The 19,542-nt window shown below is 36.3% G+C and overlaps 2 protein-coding genes across 2 annotated transcripts; one reads left to right on the top strand and one right to left on the bottom strand.

Annotated features, from left to right (window-relative positions):
• Nucleotides 1–249: 249 nt before the first annotated feature.
• Nucleotides 250–5,203, bottom strand: LOC127793945 (potassium transporter 26-like). Its single transcript, XM_052324772.1, has 3 exons — nucleotides 5,102–5,203; nucleotides 1,152–1,521; nucleotides 250–1,061 (listed from the first exon to the last, which is right to left on the bottom strand). The coding sequence occupies exons 1-3, from the start codon at nucleotides 5,201–5,203 to the stop codon at nucleotides 250–252; spliced, it is 1,284 nt and encodes a 427-aa protein (XP_052180732.1).
• An 8,276-nt stretch (nucleotides 5,204–13,479) lies between these two features.
• Nucleotides 13,480–15,388, top strand: LOC127795768 (ethylene-responsive transcription factor CRF4). The gene has a single exon (XM_052327650.1). It carries the CDS (start codon nucleotides 14,109–14,111, stop codon nucleotides 15,162–15,164), a length of 1,056 nt encoding a protein of 351 aa, XP_052183610.1. The 5' UTR covers nucleotides 13,480–14,108; the 3' UTR covers nucleotides 15,165–15,388.
• Nucleotides 15,389–19,542: the final 4,154 nt, after the last annotated feature.

Raw genomic sequence — 19,542 nt, 5'->3', positions numbered from 1 at the left:
TGCTATTCGGTTATCACGATTGGCGCCTGTCTATATTGAAATGAAACATTAGCTTCCCCAAATTTTGTGGACACTTACGAATGTAATGTTTGGATGATTGGTGGTATTCCATCACGAGGGCCAAACCATAAAATAAAAGTATAAACCTAAAATAAAGAAAATAAACTTTCAAAAAACATGGATGTTTTTAATTCAATCCTAAATGTACATACTTGTGCAACATAAGCGAACTTGCAGAGTTGCAGAGGATTAGGTGGTCTTAGATTTCATAGAGCATTCCAACCTGTATTGTCTTCCCTGGAGGCAGTTTGAGAAACAGCAGACCTCGAATTCTTTTGGAAGAAGCGATGGAGGCCGTCGATTGATTAAATGGCTGAACCACCCATTGCTCTCTTTTGACTTGAGGATGGTCCTGCCAGGCACGAACACGGCCCCATGTGCCTTCCAGCCTCTAGCCTCTGCACTTCCATCGGCGACAGAAGCAACGAAGTCGTCTCTCTCCGGGTTGGTTGGGTCCTTGTATCCATATTGAACCAAGCACCTGTAAATTCCTTCGATTCCTCCTAGCTTGCCCACGTCCAAACGCTCCTCCGGGAGCACCATCTTGATGGGGAGAGTCCTAACTGTGACGATGATCATGATTTCTCGAACAGAGTTGGTGTGTTGAATGTAGTGTCGGATGATTGTGGGGATTCCATTGACAAGGTCAGCACAGAAGAAGCAGATGCCGGGTGAACGATGAAGACTGCTGCTGCTGCTCCTTGATAGCATTTGATTCAGTTCATCTGCTTTCATCATCCTCTCTATATCATAAGCATTCTTCCTACTCCTACCCGTCGTCGTCCAGCTGAGCATGATTACCATGAAGAATGCCGAGATAGCGAAAGGTACCCACCCTCCTTGTGGTATTTTCTCCAGCAATGATATCACAAAGGCGCCTTCAATCAGTACAAAAGGAACGAAAAATGCAATGGTGAGAAAAACGTTGAGATCCCAGGTCACCAGAATCACTAGAGTCACCAAAAACGTTGTTATGATCATCACCCAGATAATCACCACTCCTGCAAAAACCGCAACGAATTTCACTAGTTATTCGATCACCTGAAACGCAAGCAAGAAAAGGAAGAAGATTAGATGGCGAGAACGATTACCATAAGCATTTCCTATTTGAACACCATCTCTGAATCCCACCACAAGAGAAATGCAAATGATCACAAGAATGTAGTTGATTTCGGGCAAGTAGACTTGCCCTTCGTGTTTGGATGAAGTGTGCTTCACGTTGACACGGGGGAAGCAGCCGAGAGCCAGAGACTGCTTGACGACGGAGTAGCTAGCCGACACCATAGCCTGGCTAGCGACAGTTGCAGCCAAGGTGGCCACAACAAACATCGGCCAATAAACTGGCTTAGGAATAGCATTGTAGAAAGCAGTGCTAATTTGGTCAGGATGTTTGATCAAGTAAGGTATTTGGCCACCGTACGTGAACACCAACACCGGGTACACAAAAGTTGAGAATGCCAACTGCACAAAACCAATAGACAATTATCAGTCTTACCAAAAAGACTATCCGAATTCTGAAACTAACTGGTCAACCTTACAAGTCGTATGCTTTTTGCTAGGAGCTACCTGAATTGAAGTCTAGTTGAAGTGGCCCAAATAAGCAAACATAGCTTCAGCTCCTATTCCATGAATTGGCAATTAGTTAAAGATTATATATATATATATATATATGAGTACCTGTTATGCACAAGACAACAGAACCCAAGATTGTTCGTCCTTTTGGGCCATGTTTTGAGAAAAAACATGACCATGAACTTAGGTGAGATGGCCTTCAAAACTGGAGGATAGTACTTGATAATATTATAGATACCAATGAGAACATTAGATACGAGCCACATTAGCATGGTTGGTGAGAAGGAGAAGCCGACTTTGCCGGTGCCAAATCATTGGAAAAGGAAGAGCAAAAGCAGCAGCAGCACAACAGACATAATAATGGCGTACTCTTGAGGAAGAAGAAAAGTTAAACATGGATCATTAGAAAAAGCCTGTGTAAATTTACAATTCTTATTGTCTGTAAACAGAAATAAAGAAAAGTTAAACATGGATCAAATGAATCTGTTTCGTATCTCAATTTAGAAAAAGTCTTGAGAGCCCGAGAGGATGATTAACGGGCTTATTGAATAGGAGCAAAAAGACAAATTTGCTCTCTCATTTAGGAAAAGTCTTGAGAGCCCGAGAGAATGATCGACGAACTTGCTGAATAGGGCTAAAAAGATGAATTTTCCCCATGCTCTCCTCTTTCCTCTCCCTTCTCATGGCCGCCGCCTCGTCGTTGTCCTCGCCTCACCGCCACACCTTGCTACCGTCGTCATCTCGTCTCGCCGACAGTGGCTGCATCGACTATCGACGAGGCAAAATGAGATGACGACAGCGACGACTATGGGAGAGGAGAGAAGAGAGCAGGGTAATTTCATTTTTTTGCCCCCAATATATAAACCCCTGTGTGACTCTCTCATACTCCATACAAGGACGACTCAATTTAATTGGACTAGTAGAATTGCATATTTCAGATTTATCAACACTATCTTATAGTATAGCACGATGAGAGTTGAAACACTGAGCATCCAGAAAAGCACAAAGCGCGAGGAGATAACTGATTTTGGTATTTACAAGATCAAACTGTATCTTCTTATTAAATGCACGAATAAATAAGTTTAAGCTAATGACTGACTCTAGTCACTACCTATGCCTGCATCGCTGTGCTGTGCTGTGCTGTGATGTGCGTGGATGTCACGTGATATTGAGATGAATAATTTTATTCCAGTGTGTCTGTATGGATGGGATGGTACATGCATGACTTTTTGTTGCTGGCTAAATGCATAACCCAAACTTGAGAGTAGGCTACATCCCGTTTCGTGGGCTGGTCCAGGCCCAAACCAAACTTAAATCATTTTCCGATTGAGCCCGAACCTTCGGTTGTCTTAGATGGCATCAATAACATATTAATAATTATATATATATTAAAAAGAAAAATACGTAATTGTCACTATAAAAACATTATTTATCATATTATTCTCATAATTTTTGTACACTAAAATATGGGTGGTTAGTCACAGTCAGAGCCAAATATATAGATATAGATATATGTTAGCAGCAGCAGCAGCATTATTAAGGACATGACATTGGGTCCAACTTAATCTAGCCGGTTATCCGTTAATAATATAAAACCCAATTAGAGAATTTTAATATTGTTGTTAAAAATGGGAAGACAACTACAGGTTCTTTCTGCATCGATGACCCAAAGGCCAGGCCACGTGATTTACTTTAGTCCTCCCACTATAATTATTATGCCTCCTTACATTAATTATGTGCCGTCATTTTCTTTCCATTCTTGTCAGGTAGATAAGATGGCTATATATATAGATGCCCATAATGTTGCTTCCACAAAACAATTAATTCATTGTTTTTGAAATAAAGATATACCTTTACCAAAATGAATCCAAAGTATATATATATATTGTAGATAGTATTGTAATAGTATATAAGGAGTCATTTATAATCAAATAATAAATGGAAGGTTTAACCATATATTCTAATAATAATGATTCTCACTAGAACCCTCAATCTCATGTCACAAGTTTTTAATGGGTTTTGCCCTATACATTAGTCATTTTAAGTATTTTTCCACATGGGTTAGGATCCATGTCACATGAAAATTATATATTCTATCATAATTTTTCAAATTTAGAATAATCAATAATAACCCAATTTTGCATGCTAGAAATAAAGTTTCTAGAAGTTTTATCTATCCAAGGTATTTTATTGGAACACATCACTCACTCGAAAAATTACATTCTATTAAGGAATACAGCATTTTCTTTTGCCAGATAGTTAAATAATCTTCTCTATGACTTATATATATATATTTATCTTTAACATATATATATATATTATTTCCTTTATTATAATAGAATCCCATAATTTGTGCAGCTGCTTGTTGTGTTGTGATTTGTATATGTTCGGCGGCATATATATTCTTTTCTTCATTAAAATAAAATTTCATGCACATCCACATATATACAATTTTCAAAAAGAAATATTATAATTACAAATAAATTTAATAATTAACACTTATAAATTGGTACGACATAGATAAATTCATAATAGTTTATTGTAGTGAATAATTTATTGTTAATTTTAAATATGCTTATTATAAATTTGTGCAAAATTATTATGAAATTATATTAATTTATAAGAGTTATTTATAAAAAAATGAGATTGGAAAATGAAGAGGTGAGTGAAATTGTTAGCAGCCAAATTTAACAAGCTAAGCTAGAAAAGTAGAGAGTGAGCGAAACGACAACGCTTGGAACGCGAAGAAGCATTATTTAGTAATTAATTATTTATGCCCAAACAGAGATTGAACAAAGCCATTCGAGGAGAGGGGAGGGTGTGTGTGAGTGTGAGATTCTATTTCTATTAAAAAAAAAAAAAAAAGCATATATTTTTATAACTATGTTATAGTAAAAGCTAATTTTTATATTTTATATTATAAAAACTAAACTTACTTTAACTTAAATAGTATTTAAAAAATTAAATATATATATATATATATAATTTGATCGATTAAATTTGTTAGTCTATTTAGACATGCACGAGAGGGACTGCGCTTAAAGTGATAATTAATAATAATAATAATAATTGCAAAGGGGGAGGGGGAGGGGGAGATGGGATGGCGACCCATGTCCGATGTGCCGTGGGTCGAACTTGAATGTTGTTTATTAATTATCAAGACAAGGGTTCCACGTGTCAGTTCCGTATCCTGTCGCGAATCCGATACGAATACGAACAAAGTCTTAAAATAGAAGCGGCAAATGGGTCGTGCCCACGAGTGGAGTGGGGGACGGGCAAGGGGCATGGCCCCTGAAAATCAGCCCCCCCCCCCCCCCCCTCCCCCCCCATTTAATACAATATACAATATACAATAGAAACCCCCCCCCCAAATTTAATTAATGAATGAATGAATTAATTAATTAATTAATTAATGGGTTGGTTCATTATGTGTGTGACCTGACCTGACTGAGATTTTGTCTCTACCTACCGCAGGCAGAATGGAGGAGCAACGCCTAGCTGACTCCCACTGCCTAGCTCGCTCGCTCGCTCGCTGAGCTGCCGCCTTATGCCAAAGCTTGATTAACAACATTTGCCCAAAAATTATTGAGGAATACTGATTGAAACAATTGTCGAAAGTGCTTGTTTGAATGGGATTACAGACCACAGTGGGGCTGCAGTGCACTGATTGGGAGAGACACCCAGTGGGATCATGTTATCTTTTTGCGTCTACCTATAAATAATTTTTAAATCATCATATAAAGTTTTTTTTTTTTTTTTTGGGGGGGGGAATTATCATAAGGAGTAACCTTAGTTCTATTACCTTAAACCTTAAAGAATATATAATAAATAACGAACCAAACAATTCCTAAATACCATATTTGATTTTGAAATCTCTAAGTCCTAATACAAATAATAAGTCCAATGAAACTACCACACTAGGACATATATACATTTTTGTGATATTTAAGAATTATTATAGAAAATATTCATACTAAAAAATTAAAATAAAATAAACTTACTATCTCTTGTTTGTCACAAAAGATGAATAATCACTTAAACTATCACCCGAGGCATCAGAAGATATATTTCTTTTTTCAATGATGAAACAATCTAGTTTTATATGGCCTAATTATGGTATCACAACTCAGACTACAGCCCATGCACCAAACCCATTTTGTTCTTAGCCTTTACAACTTGGACATTGATAATCACAACGTAAAAATCAAACTGATTGAAGACAGACATGTTTTTCCCTCTGCCAAATCCCTAGTTTTGAGGCACCCAAACCAACCTATATCAAACTCCTAATTTCTCACAAAAATTCAATCTAGTTATAATATTATCATGTTATGTTGGATGTCATCAAATTATGATTGATTGCAAGATTTATAATTACTCAGGCTTCATCCTTAATTTGTTAATGACAATTCAATGTGAGAAAAGATTAATTTTACTTTTTTATTTTACAATTTGTAAGAACAATATAAACTTAAACTTATATAAGAATATAATAAATATGATTATAATTAATTACAAATGTGCATTAATCGTAATGGGATTTGGAATGGAAAAGATGGAAAGGGGGAAGCAGAAGCAGAAGCAGAAACACGACACTGGGGGAGTAAGAACGAAGAAAGAGCATAGTTAGTCCAAATGCGGGCCCCGCAAGCCCACGTGGAGAGGCACACGTGCCTGGAAGCGAGTGGGTCAAGGTCAAGCGCGGAAACGGCGCCGGTTCCCGGTTGCTGAAAAGAGGAAGGTGTCAGTGGGGACCCAGCGGCCTGAGCCGGTCACCGCACTGTCCTCAAGTCACAGGACAAAATCCCCTCACGGTCCGGTCCGTGTAGCAGCGCGTTACCGCCTTTGCCATGCCGAGTCCCTTTCCATGTACATACATACATACATACATACGTAGACTGGCCTTTTTAATCTTTATTATTATCTTTCTCTCTCTCTCTCTCTCTCTCTCTCTCTCACCCATCCTAAATTTATATGATTATTATTTTTTTAGTTTGTAATTGTTACGACCAAGGAGCTTAGAAAAGAGAGTCCTACTAGTTCCACTTGGGAGTGTTTATGGGCGGGATTGGTTTGGGTCGGCCTTAAATCAAGCACCACAAGTCAATCTTCTTTATCAATTTTTGTCCAATTTCAAATCTGAAGTCCAACCACTCCCTTTTTGGGACTGAATCAGTGAATTTTGTTGGAAAATACTAACTGAAAATTCTTTATTATAGCATGCATGGTCCGTCCAGAGGAATGGCATATTGACACTGGAGTTATATTATAGTGACAATTAATAATAAACATAAATTTTAAATTTGAGTCTTATGGGTTTAATTACTCTTTCAAGAGATCTTAAATAATGGTACAAGTATTTTTCCATTTCATGACAGATAATAATGGCTTCTATTGGTTTTGTGGTGCTTTTACAACCCTGTTTTTACTGAATTAACATGTTATTATGCTTTCATTATGCATATTTAATGTCTGGTGGGAAAGAGAGAGAGAGAGAGAGAGAGAGAGAGAAAGAGACCAACATCTCTTGCTTCAAAGAGAAGGCTGATGAGCTGAGACAAGGAGACTTTAATTTTCTGAGCAAAGATAATGTAAATATTGGGGAGCTTCTCCAACATAATTAATAATAATAATAATAACAATATTGGATTCAGCAAAACCTTGTTTTCAATTTAAGAAGTTGGTCTCTCATCATCATCAAAGTCCGAGCTGAGTGTATGTGTGTGAGAGAGTGAGTGATGAGGGTGCTTCTTCTCCGACTCTCTCTCTCCTTCTCGTAAAAGCTTCAGAGCTGCTGCTTCTGCTGGCCCTTCTTTTTAGAACAGATCTTACCGTTTCACTATTTTAATTCCCTTTTGGGGGGGATTAATTAGCGAAACATAGGGATTATTATTCACTGTTTTCTTCCCCATTTTCCTCTCTTTATTAATATTCTTTAGCTTCATTCTGTCGCTATTTTTCCTTAAGGCAATATTTCACTTAAGGAATGTCTTTTGTATTTCTTCTGAGTCCTTATAATTTGGTTTTTTAAATTTATTTTTTAGGATTAACATATTTTTAACTTAATGAAATAGTTATTTTGAAAAGAAATGAGAAGCAAATTACTAGACATGTCTATTAAAAAAAACCCAAAACAACAAGAGTATTCTCATTTTAAATCACCTAAACCCTAACTTGATAGGGTTGCTCTTATATTGGTGTAGGAATAACAAAAAAATTATTCTTTTGTAACTTTAAAATTATGAAAAAGAAAAAAAATAAAACCTAAAAACAAGAAGAGGAAGAGATTAAAGTGAAGATTGGGCATAAATATAATTTTATTAAAAATTATTAACAAATATAATTATCTTAAAATATAATTTTGTGTACTAATATCACTTTCTGTATTGAATATATATATACATATATATGAGAGAAAATTAGTGTTTGAGGTGTGGCTGTGCATGCATGAACCAGGAAGGTAGGTGGGTAGCGATGGGGGCAACTGTAGAAAAAGGAAGGCAGTATCAAAAGATTAGCTGGAGATCATCACTGTAACCAAGGCCATATGGGGGCTGATGAAGAAGAAGTTTATATATGTATATATACAATTCATGCCAATTAAAACTATATAACCAGCTAGCTAATTAATTAAAGCACTAGCCAGTAACTTAGTAAAACACCCAACTGGACCTTGGACTTGATGCTGATTGACTTATACTAACCTACTTCTATCAACCCACCAAATAATAGTTCATCTTTTTTTTTTTTTTAATATTATATGCTTAATTATATATATATATATATTCACCTATTGCTATATATGTTTTTGTAAATTAATAGCTATATATATATTATATGATTTATTACTACAAAATATTATTATCATGCTGTATTTATGTGCATGGTAATGTCTTATACATAAAAATTTTAATATAATTTAATATTAGGAGAAACTCAAAGCATATGCGCTTTTGTAGTTTTACCACAAAAGATAGCTTGGGTTGAGTTGGGTACCATACTTACCTATATATCCTTTGCATGCAAAAGTAAAGGGAAAGTGAACAAAAGTTTGAACCATTTTAAACATATATCTGCCTGTCTTTCCAATATTATTTCTTTCTATAAAAATTCTATCAAATTTGATTTCATCATTTAATATTTGAGATTTCAAATCCTAAATCTCAAAAATTAAACCAAATAGACATTTGAATTACACATTAATTTTACTTAGACAAATGATTACACATATTCACAAAATTATGCATTTGTCTCTGCGAGGAAGGGTCAAGCATGAAAGAAATTATGTTTATTCATTTTAAATTGAGTATTTGTTTCTCATTTTAATTTTAAAATTGAAAATCCACTTAGTTGGGTACGAAGATCACAGCTAATACAAAAATTATTAATTTTTTATTATAAATTTAGATAAAAAAAAAATAAAATTTATAAAACGAACTCACAGGACGAGGTAAGGTAAAAGTGCCACTCCCTGGACCAATCCAAACAACACCTTGACATCTAGGCATGGAGGCAACACAAAAGTGGGCTTAATGGATGAATATATGCTAACTCTCTCAATGCGAATGCCGACAATAGAAACCATGTTGAACATCACACTAGAACATCGATCATGTGCGCCATTGATCTTTCACATCGATCGTATGTCAGCTTCAATTTCTTCGGAGGTTTTTGGCATTGTGTGTGAATCCATGTGCTGGGCGTGTTTGGGTGTAGAGAGAATGCAGCTCTTGAATTAAGCTTTGCATGCAAACAGCAGACAACTTTCAAAGCGGAGAGATAAATTAATTAATATTTGCACAAACAGATGACAGTGAGCCAAAGATATCTCAGAGGTGACAACAAAGGTACCCCCAAATTCATTAATTCACTCGAGAAATTGACGCAGTGAGCTGTTTGGCCAATTATTGAACCATGCATATAAATATATATACAAAAGCGACATCCCGTGTACGTACTTAGCCTCTGCTCTGCTGTCAATAGAAATTATGTTTATATATACATAATTATGTGTTATATAACGAATAGACAAGGAAAACAAATAAAAGGTAATCTCAGCTAACATTTTACATCTTTATTCGCCAATTAATTAGAGGAATGTGTTAGATTAATTACTAACATCTCGCATGCATCATAAATAATACAAGCTAGTACACACGACATATACAAATTTAGTTAGATAATTTTTTTTTTATAAGAAAATTAATATATAATAGGGTTGAAGCTGGAAACTCTTTTGAGTTAAAAAGTACAAATTTTGAAAGACACAAGACGGCGGGCCAAATAATAACAATAAAATAATAATGGGGTTAAAAATGAAAATTGCAAAATGGAAGATGGAAGTGGGAAATTGGATAATAGTGTTGTTCCAAAACTATACAAATTACCTTAAAACGACTACACCACACCACAGCATCATCGGTGGGTGGGGCTACTAGCTAAGCTAGCCCTGAGTCCTGACCCTGAGTGGAGCGAAGTCCACCAAATACTCTCTCTCAATCGATCTCATTTGAGAGTTTTGAGTTGGAAGGAGGGGAAGGATAATAAGGTCCGACGACGATTACTGTTGTTGTATGCGCATCGCCGTAGACAATAACAATTAATAAAGCCAACCGACGATGAGCTGTCTCTCTCTCTCTCTCTCTCACTCTGTACCATACTCCCATCTTCCTCAGCCACGTCTGCCTGTGGCGAACTTTGAGAGCAAATTTCTTTACCGTTGATGGGTGCGTGCGTGCGACAATTAACAGTACCGCTTTTCAAACAATAATTTATCTAATAAATGTTACATTTAAGTATTATTAAAAATTTTACTAAATAGGAGACGTTTGTTAATCAAGATAAGAGGAAAAAAATGTCAGATATGGGAAGCATTCCGGATATTTGATATTTTCAACGTGTTTGTTAAGTTTATCTGACTATTTTCAAAAAAATCCTTACGTAACCTCTTATCTCCTTATTTCAAGATAAATTTATCCGACCTCCTCCTCGGATAAATTTATCTGGCTCTTTCAAAATAAAACTTAATTACTTATCTGCCCCTTGTAAGATAATTAATGTTATTTAATGCATTTTACAGATTTAAATTTATTAAAAACTTATTTATTTAACTCTTATAATTAATATTATTTAATATATTTTAAAATTATTATATGTTTTGATAATTTTTAAAATTTAAATGACATTATTCATTTCATTCATTTTTAAAATTTAAATTTCTCTCTCTATATATTTTATTAACTAATATAATTTCTTTCATCAATTTTTAAATTATTTTATTTAATTTTATATTTTATTATCTATTATGAAAATATGTTTTAGTCATTTTTAATTATTTAGGTGAAATTATTGTAATTCTAACAATTATTATTTATACTTTTCAACTCTTTTTAAATTTATTTTTGAATATGAATTTAGAAAATAAAATATTATTTTTAATTTTAATCTTAATTTTTTTGACAATTCATATTAATCATAAAATACTATTTTAATCATAAATTTGGAAATAGAGATATTTTGGTTAAAAAATCCTTATCTTGATACTTATCATATGTATTAACAAACATATGGAAAGAAAAAATACAGTTATCAGTAGATTCTAAAAAATTTAACAAACAGTTTAATAGAAATTTTGAAATACTTTTCAGTCTTATTTTAACCATTTCATATTTTGATCCGAAAAACATTCTAATCTTATCTTAATACCACATTTTCTTGCTGTTTTAACAAACGCTCCCATAATAAATACTAAGTAATTAAATCGGAACAAAACGACTAATCCACCCAACCCAACCCAACCTTTTTTCGCGATCAATCCATCCACTGTACACTTATCTCATTTCATCTGATGTCGCGCTCTTTCTTTAATAAATTAAAAGAAAAAATAAATAAATTCAAACCTTCTCTATAATAAGAGCAGGGCAGCTATATCAGGATGAGGTGGAATCATGTTTGTTACTGGACTAGTTGGACTATTCCGGTCTAATTTATAATATATATTAATTAATTATTTTTTTGTAAGATTCTAGCTGAATTAATTAATTAATTCACTAAACTAGGCTGATTTCACCGATGAATTCAGGAACTTAATAATAATAATAATAATAATATTGATGGTGAAAATTAGTTGATCGTGATTCGTCTTACTCACATTGAAAAAATAAATATGGGAGAGAATAAGAGAAAGCACACAAAAGTATTTTAACGTGGTTCGACTAGAACGATACATACTCTACGACTGTTCTTTAATTATTCCGACATAGTAACAATGTATTATTATGGTTATTTTTTCTTCTCCTTTATACAATGATTTTAACTCCTATTTATAAAGTGAGATGTTTACAATTTACATAAAATCCAAAATTGGGCCTGTTTGTTAGGTCGCTTGATATCCACGATCGAGATTGAGTCCATCGACGAATAATCTCATTCCGAAGGTTTAGGCCTTGGGCCTGTTGAGCCTCAAGAGATTGGGACTGTCTGTTAGGTCGAGACCAACTCACTTAGCTCTTTCCGAAAAATACCCATAACAAATAATAATAATTTAAGCTATTCTAAACTAATTGATGCCTATTAGTTAGGTAGAATCTATAATTTTCATTTCATTTCTAATTGAAATATTTAATCTTGAATTTTATTTTATTTTGCTTTCACTACCAATTTATATTAATATTGTTATACAAACTTTCTTAGTTATAGGATAGTGTTACTTTTAAATCGATTACGTGTGCTGTAATAAATTTTATTTTTTAATTTTCATAGTCCTTAGTGTGAATAGATTTACTAAATATCTCCACTGGATTAGTCACGAATTCACCTGGAATTTGATTATTTTAAAAAAATTAAAAATTAATTAAATAAATATGCCAAAGAGTCAAATTCAAAAAATATACAATGAATTTGGGGTAACATATTTGCTTACTTTAATTCGATCAGTATATTTCCATTTTAGTTTCAAATTTGATTTGATTTGATTTTCTAAACATTGGTAAGTTACTTGCTAATTAGAGTCCAAATAATAATCCTAGACGAATTAGGGGAGGTGGGGACACGCGCGGCGAGACGAGGTCGAGGTGAGGACACGTCGTCTCGATAAGGGGAATAAAGAAAAACCCAGAGATGTACACTTCACCAGATTTATAAATGGCGGCGAATTCTAGGCTGCCTCCCCTCCCATGTTATTCCTAGCTGTAAAAAAGTACAGTTAAAAGATTAAAAAAAAAAAAACCGAAAATTTAAAGCCCCAATTTAAAATGAATAATTACAAAAGTAATTTTTTAATTATTAATATTAAAGATGTTAAAAACATGATTTCCAAATAGCAGTTTAAAAAAACCCAAAAAAAAAAAAAAAAATCTTACTAAATCGACCTCACTGCCCTCCATGAACTCCCATTATTATTAACCTCCTTAGCTGTGACTCACCGCTAATCCGAAAGGTCAGGTCGGTTAACTAAAATTATTAATGTGAAAGTGAATTTGCCAAAACTGGTCAAAGCACTGGGGGGAGGCTTCAAATTTGACCGACATATTTAAACCGGGCCGGGCATCTTCGCCCTCACGTGACCGGCGACCCAGATTTGGAGAGAATCATAATCATAAATCCTCACGCACGTGCTGACGCGGCACCTTCCGATCTTCACTCATTGGGCCAACGCTCCCTACGTGGCCGAATCTGACAGGTCCGTATGTATGGAAGTGGCGATCTGTTCACGGCCGCCGGCTGCCGGAATCTTATGCCGGCGGTGGAGCCGATGTTACGTTGCGGACATATGTTAGGATCGAGGAGGAAATAGGAATATATGGAAAAAAGAAAAAAGAGAAAAGAGAGAAGAAAATGAAATGGTGAAGTTAATTACGAGAAAAGGAAAAGGAAAAAGATTTTATTTATTAAATGGGCTGCAGGTTTCGCGGTTTCCGATTTCGGCTGTTGGATCCTATAAAACAGCGATTTCAGTGTTCTGAGTCTCCACCGCAAGGACTAAGCCTGCCTTCCTTCTACTCGTACTCCCTCTCTGTCTCTGTCTCTGTCTCTGTGTGCGTCTCTCTCTCTCTCTCTCTCTCTCTCTCTCTCTCTCTCCGAGCTTCTGGCCCTGCCCTTTCCTTAAATTCTTCCCAGGAAATCCCTCAAACTTACCCGGAAAATCCCCCCGGAAACGTTTAGATTTGTGGGGAGTGACTTGGTTTCCTTATTGGGTCGATATAATCTCCTTCGCTTTGGTAAAAGGGCTTGCCCCTATTATTCGACAAAGCCTTTGTGTCAACTTTGATTTCTTTTGAATCCAATCCCACCTTTTAATGTTTCCTTTTCTGTCAGATTTTACTGTACCGGCCTGCCTTCTGGTTTTCTCTGCGTTTGAAGCTTCTCTTGGACGATTCACTTCACTTTCTTCCTCCATCTTTATTCTCCCCCGTGTCTACTCTCTCAAAGCAATCTTCCTTTAAATTCACGCTCCTCTCTTATGAATATCGCTTTTCATGGTTTTCGATGCGAATAGTGAGAATCTGAGCAGCAGCTTGAGCAAGATGGACGAGAGTATGAACTTGCTATGGCCGATCAAGTACTCCGAGCACAGAAGTGTTACCAAGAAGGTTAAAAAGCCCAGAAAAGGGGCCGTCTCCGACGGCCGGAGGATCCCGCCGGAGATGAACTGTCCCAGAGTTGTTCGGATATCGGTGACGGACCCGAATGCCACGGACTCATCGAGCGATGAGGAGGACGACCTCTTCGGCCGGCAACGAGTGAAGAAATACGTCAACGAGATCAACATCGAAACTGCTTGGAAGACCAGTGCTTTGGTTGGGAAGAAGCCAGTGAAGGTGAGCCGGAAGCCAATGAAGTCGGCAGCGGCAGGCGGTAGTGGGAGGAAGTTCCGCGGCGTGCGGCAGCGGCCGTGGGGTAAATGGGCGGCGGAGATCAGAGACCCGGCGAGGCGCGTGAGGCTTTGGCTGGGGACTTACGACACGGCCGAGGAGGCGGCGATGGTGTACGACAACGCGGCGATCAAGCTCCGTGGACCGGACGCCCTGACGAACTTCCTGACGCCGCCGGCCAAAGACATGCCGGAGATTAACCAGACCTCCGTTTCCGGCTACGAGTCCGGCAACGAGTCCCACTCCCACAGCCTGGCTTCTCCAACATCAGTCTTGCGATTCAGAACAACCGAACCAGAAAAGACCGCCAAGCCAGTCAAACTATCTGAACCGGTACCAGATCCGGTTCAGTCGCAGGAAGAATCCCAAGACGAAACGAATTTACAAGCCGAGGCCCCCGATTACTTGCCAATGGACATTCCGTACTTAGACGATTTCTTCAACTTCGAGTCGCCGGAGCCGATAGTCTTCGACGACAAACCAGTTCCATTCGACGAACCGCCGAATCTACACAACAGTGTCTTCTTGAACGAAGATTTAGGCGACATGTTCGTCGATTCAGCCAAGGACTTCGGATCGCCGTCGACGTGGCAAGTCGACGATTACTTCCAAGATCTGGGCTGCGATTTCTTCAGCTCGGATCCTTCAATGGCGCTATAATGAGGTCCCGTCGCCGCCGGATTGTCGATTTTCCGGCAAATTTTGTACCGGCGGTGACAGCGTAATGGCGGGCTTTCCTTGTTCGTCTGCTCTACACACCGGTGGTTTGTTTGTTTGTTTGTCTGTTTGTTTGTGGTAGGCGTCTCCGTTAAAATTAACGGAGATATGTACGGAGTTATGTAAGATTTTATGCTCTCGCTATAAATAAAACGGACTGGAATTAAATTTTCTTTCTCCAACTCTCTTTCCAATCTCTTTTTAACTTTTTTAAATAATAAAATTTCAATTAATAAAATAGTAATAATTGATGCCACACGAAGATGTTATAATCTTCCAAAATAAAGTTGTCTAGTGCACCCAATTTTTTTTTTTTTACATTTTTAAAGTTAAATGGACAGAGTTAAACGTGAGATGGAGATGGAGATGGAGATGGCACGTGTGATGTTTGTTTAGGCAGTAGTAGTTAATGGGAGGAGATCTCCTTCGCCACAGTGGCATTCTTTTTGCCCCCACACGGGCTGGCGCGGCGCAATTGGTGCTCTGCTCTTTGACTGCCTGGCTGGCTGGCTGGCTGGCACGAGCCGGGTCGGTGGCGTGATCGTACGGAACCCCAGTCGATCACTCCTTTTTCTGCTTCCTTGCTCCTTGATTGCTTAATCCGAGTGAGTCCAACCAAGTATTTTGAATCCAATAGAATGAAATCTGTGTCTGATCCTTTTGCGCTTTGATAAAAGATTTCAATTTTGATTATTAACAGAAAGAATTATTGTAGCATCGATTCGACGAGACAGAAAATTGAAGTTTAATGTGAATAGTCAATAAGAAGAAGGTAAATCAATTGATTATGCCTCTAAGAGTAAGAGAGCCAAATGCCAAAAGGCGACGCAAATTCGTTGGAGTACGGAACAAATAAGGGAAGGGTAGGGTAGGGGAAGTGGGGTTCAATCAAATTAGGCTTCATTTTGAGCATCAATGTACTCCCACGTACTGACCCACTCCTGCTTGGCTGCTCAACTGTGTTGTCGTGACTCTTTATTTTTTAAATATAAATTAAGCATAACTTATAAGATTGATCGAGAGAGTTTCAATTGCCCATATGAAAATCTTATCAAGATTTTTGTTTATAGTATTATGTCCGGAGAGACTTTGTACATAAAAGAAGTAGAAATAATGAGTTCAATTATTGGTTCATTGTTTAGGCTTTTAAGGATAATCTTTTTGTTTTGTTTTTTTCTTTTTTACTGAAAATGATGTTTTTCCCAAAATTTTGTACAAGAAATGGAACTAGGGGTGATATGAGAAAGATGGTGGTGGTGGTGGTGGGATGGATGATATCGATCGGTGATGTGTATATAATCATGAGGTGCATGTGGTGTGAGTTGCATGTATGTATATACACTTCCACGAGCAGGAGGCAGGAGGAGGAGGAGGAGGAGGAGGAGGACTATAACTTCAGACTTACTCAAAGGGGCACTGCCTCTGAATTCTGCCACCATGCGCATTCCACGTGTTTAACGTATAGCTAACCCAAGTCAGAACAGGGTCGTCGACACCGCCCGCCCGGGATAGTTGTTCCGATGATTGCATGTCCCACCTCCCATACGCCCTTTAGTCGACGCACCCAACACAGTCGACTGTCTTAAAAATAAATTACATATTTTATAATTTTTAGATTAAAAATTAGTTCTTACATTTGAATGCTTTTCCAAATTTTAAATAAAAAAATAAAAGCTAGAAATTTTATATATATAAATTAAATTTGAGATTGGAAACCATTTTATACAAATTAAAGAAATCGATTTTAGCCGTTATTTCTAAGTCAGCCTCATCAGTACGGTCTCTCCTAACATATAGCTAATAGCTTCAGGAAAATGTGAAAAATAATGAAATCCGAGTTGGGTTGTGGGCCCCCGTGTTCCGAGGAAGCAACGTTAATTCGTCGAACAAGTGAAAAGAATCGCCGAATTTAATTTCGGAGAGACAAGACATATATATATATATATATAGTTTCCTGGGAAGGGGGTCTTATTTTCCCACCACTGGTGCCATTGGTCTGGTCTCCAGGGGAGTCCGACTATTCTAGCCTACCTACCTGCGACTTTAGACCTCATCCGTGACCTCATTTTTTTTTTATTCTCTCCCATTCGGTTGGGTGGTAGTCATCTAAGGTACCTTTTGATTTGCAGATTGGAAAATTGAAATAGAATGATTATTTTATTTAGCTGTCATCATGTTTAGTATGATTGTTAATTAGTAATGGGAATGATGATTAATTATTTCATTCCATTACTTGTCATATTTAGTGTGCTAGCTAGAATTGACTTGTTTGGGAAATTTTGATATATAGATTGTGTTTAAATTTTACAAGTCCCGGATGCTCCCTCTCTCAGAACTCAGGCCACCTCCTGTTGTGTATTAATTTATTGGTGTTTAAGTGTGATTATTGAAGGTTATCATCAAAGGGTTTGATCAAATCAAATTGGCTTACATTAATTTCTTTAATATATATATATATATTTTTTTGGCAGCTTTCTTAATAAGTAATTAAGCTGCACAGATGAGATGATGATGCAGTGCAGCTGCTTGGGGATGATTGGATTAAAGAAACTTGGATCATCAAAATGGGCAGTTTGATCGGACGGCTGCTTTAATCGCATCATCAGAACTCAAAACTCAAAGCGTGGATGAGAGAGAGAGAGAGAGACATGGGCGTAACACGAGAAGCTCTTCTTCCAGAGGAGGAAAGGGCTCTGTAAAATCATCGCGTAATCATTGTTTTTTGTTTTCGTGGGTAGGCTTTGGATTATTAAATAAATTTTGGCTTCGTACCGTACTTACGTAGCCGGTCATGTCTTACTCTTCAACCCTCCTCCTCCTCGATCGCTTCCTAATTAATCAATCTCGGCTTCTTAATTGCCTCTCATCAGTCTTCATGATGAGTTCTTAATTTCCTCACGTGTCGTGAGATCATATTTCCTTTTCTCTTCAATTTAAAAATCACCATTTCTTCTTCTTATTAACAACACAAATCTATTCCAAGTTTAATTTCTTGCGAAACCATCTAACTTAAATTACCATTAAACTGTTCTTAATCGTGATTATGAAACAAAACTACTGGAGTGGAATGCATAAATAGTAAGTGATGAGTGGGTCAAACTGTCATATGTGCAAGTTGGGTGCAAATAAATGATAACCAAGACTGACTGACTGACTGACAAGTTGATGGAGAGAAAAGAATATTTAATTATACTTTTGGGCAAATCTATTATTAATAAGAATTCTTCTTTGTTTAACATTTAAGATTTTTATGCGTCTTTGAAGAGCTCTTTTTATTTCTGATTTTTTAAAATTAATATACTTTCACTATAACTTATATGAAATGACAGAAACATATTATTATCTTGAATTTCAAAACCATTAGCTTTGCTCAGTGGTCAGAGTAACAATAATAACAATTGGTATGAATAAGATCGAGGTAAATGTGAGCTCAAATGCAAACGTAGATGGCCGACATGGCTGGATGGATGGCTTTGGTGTTCAATTACCAAGACTCCCAAATTCATGCACCCTACCACAGTTTCTCTTGTCACTTAATTGCTGCTCTTCCCCTTTTATTTATCTATTTATTCATTTGATTTTGGTTTTGGCTAATATAATTGTTTCATTTTTACCTAATTTGTTTTAAATTACTTATGCATCAAGTATGTATGCTTATGTTTTAGGGAAAGCTACTAATAGATCACTTGGCTCAACCAAAACTCAATATGAAATTAATAAGTTGAGTTGACCCTTAATAGATATTTAACAAATTAGTCTGTTTATTTGTTTAGTTAATATCTTTAAATTAAATTAAAATAAAATGGAGAGTTTTTAATCTATTAAATTAAATTAAAATTAAAATTAGTACTTAATAGATCACCAGCCAATAATGATCTGAGCGACACTAAAATTAACCCACCTGTTTTGACACCCCACCCCTAATCTTTAGCGAAGTTCTTAGGATGTATTGATTTGCTATGTCTTACTTTTCCTCGAGCTCAAGCCACCGAGAGTTGACTAAGTTGACTTTTCAAAGCACGCCCATAATGTCTTTCGTGTTACTGTATTAGGCAAAATGTTGAAGGTTAAAATGGACATCTTTGTTAATTTAATCTCCTTTAATTAATAATATGTCAATTTCATGCTGACCAAAACAGTTTGGATACATCATTTTAGTGTTTCCTATTTTGAAAACTGTAAAAATGGTCTAAAATATTTTTCAATTCGTTTATGTAATTTGTAAAATATTTTGGAGTCATTTCACAAATTACATAAAATGACCAGAAACACATTTATGCCCTGTCAACCCAATATCAAGAATCACAAAGTTCTCTATCTT

Source organism: Diospyros lotus, chromosome 1, assembly GCF_014633365.1.
Source record: "Diospyros lotus cultivar Yz01 chromosome 1, ASM1463336v1, whole genome shotgun sequence".
NCBI lineage: Eukaryota > Viridiplantae > Streptophyta > Magnoliopsida > Ericales > Ebenaceae > Diospyros > Diospyros lotus.
This window is presented reverse-complemented; position numbering and strand designations above follow the sequence as displayed.

Excerpts from the sequence above, each read along its gene's own strand:
- LOC127793945 (XM_052324772.1), bottom strand. The coding sequence starts at position 5,203 with ATGTTGTTAATCAAGCTTTGGCATAAGGCGGCAGCTCAGCGAGCGAGC. Across the intron at positions 1,522-5,101 it reads GCTCCTCCATTCTGCCTGCG|TTGGCATTCTCAACTTTTGT; the intron begins GTAGGTAGAGAC and ends GGTTTTGTGCAG. Across the intron at positions 1,062-1,151 it reads TCAAATAGGAAATGCTTATG|GAGTGGTGATTATCTGGGTG; the intron begins GTAATCGTTCTC and ends CGGTTTTTGCAG.
- LOC127795768 (XM_052327650.1), top strand. The coding sequence starts at position 14,109 with ATGGTTTTCGATGCGAATAGTGAGAATCTGAGCAGCAGCTTGAGCAAG.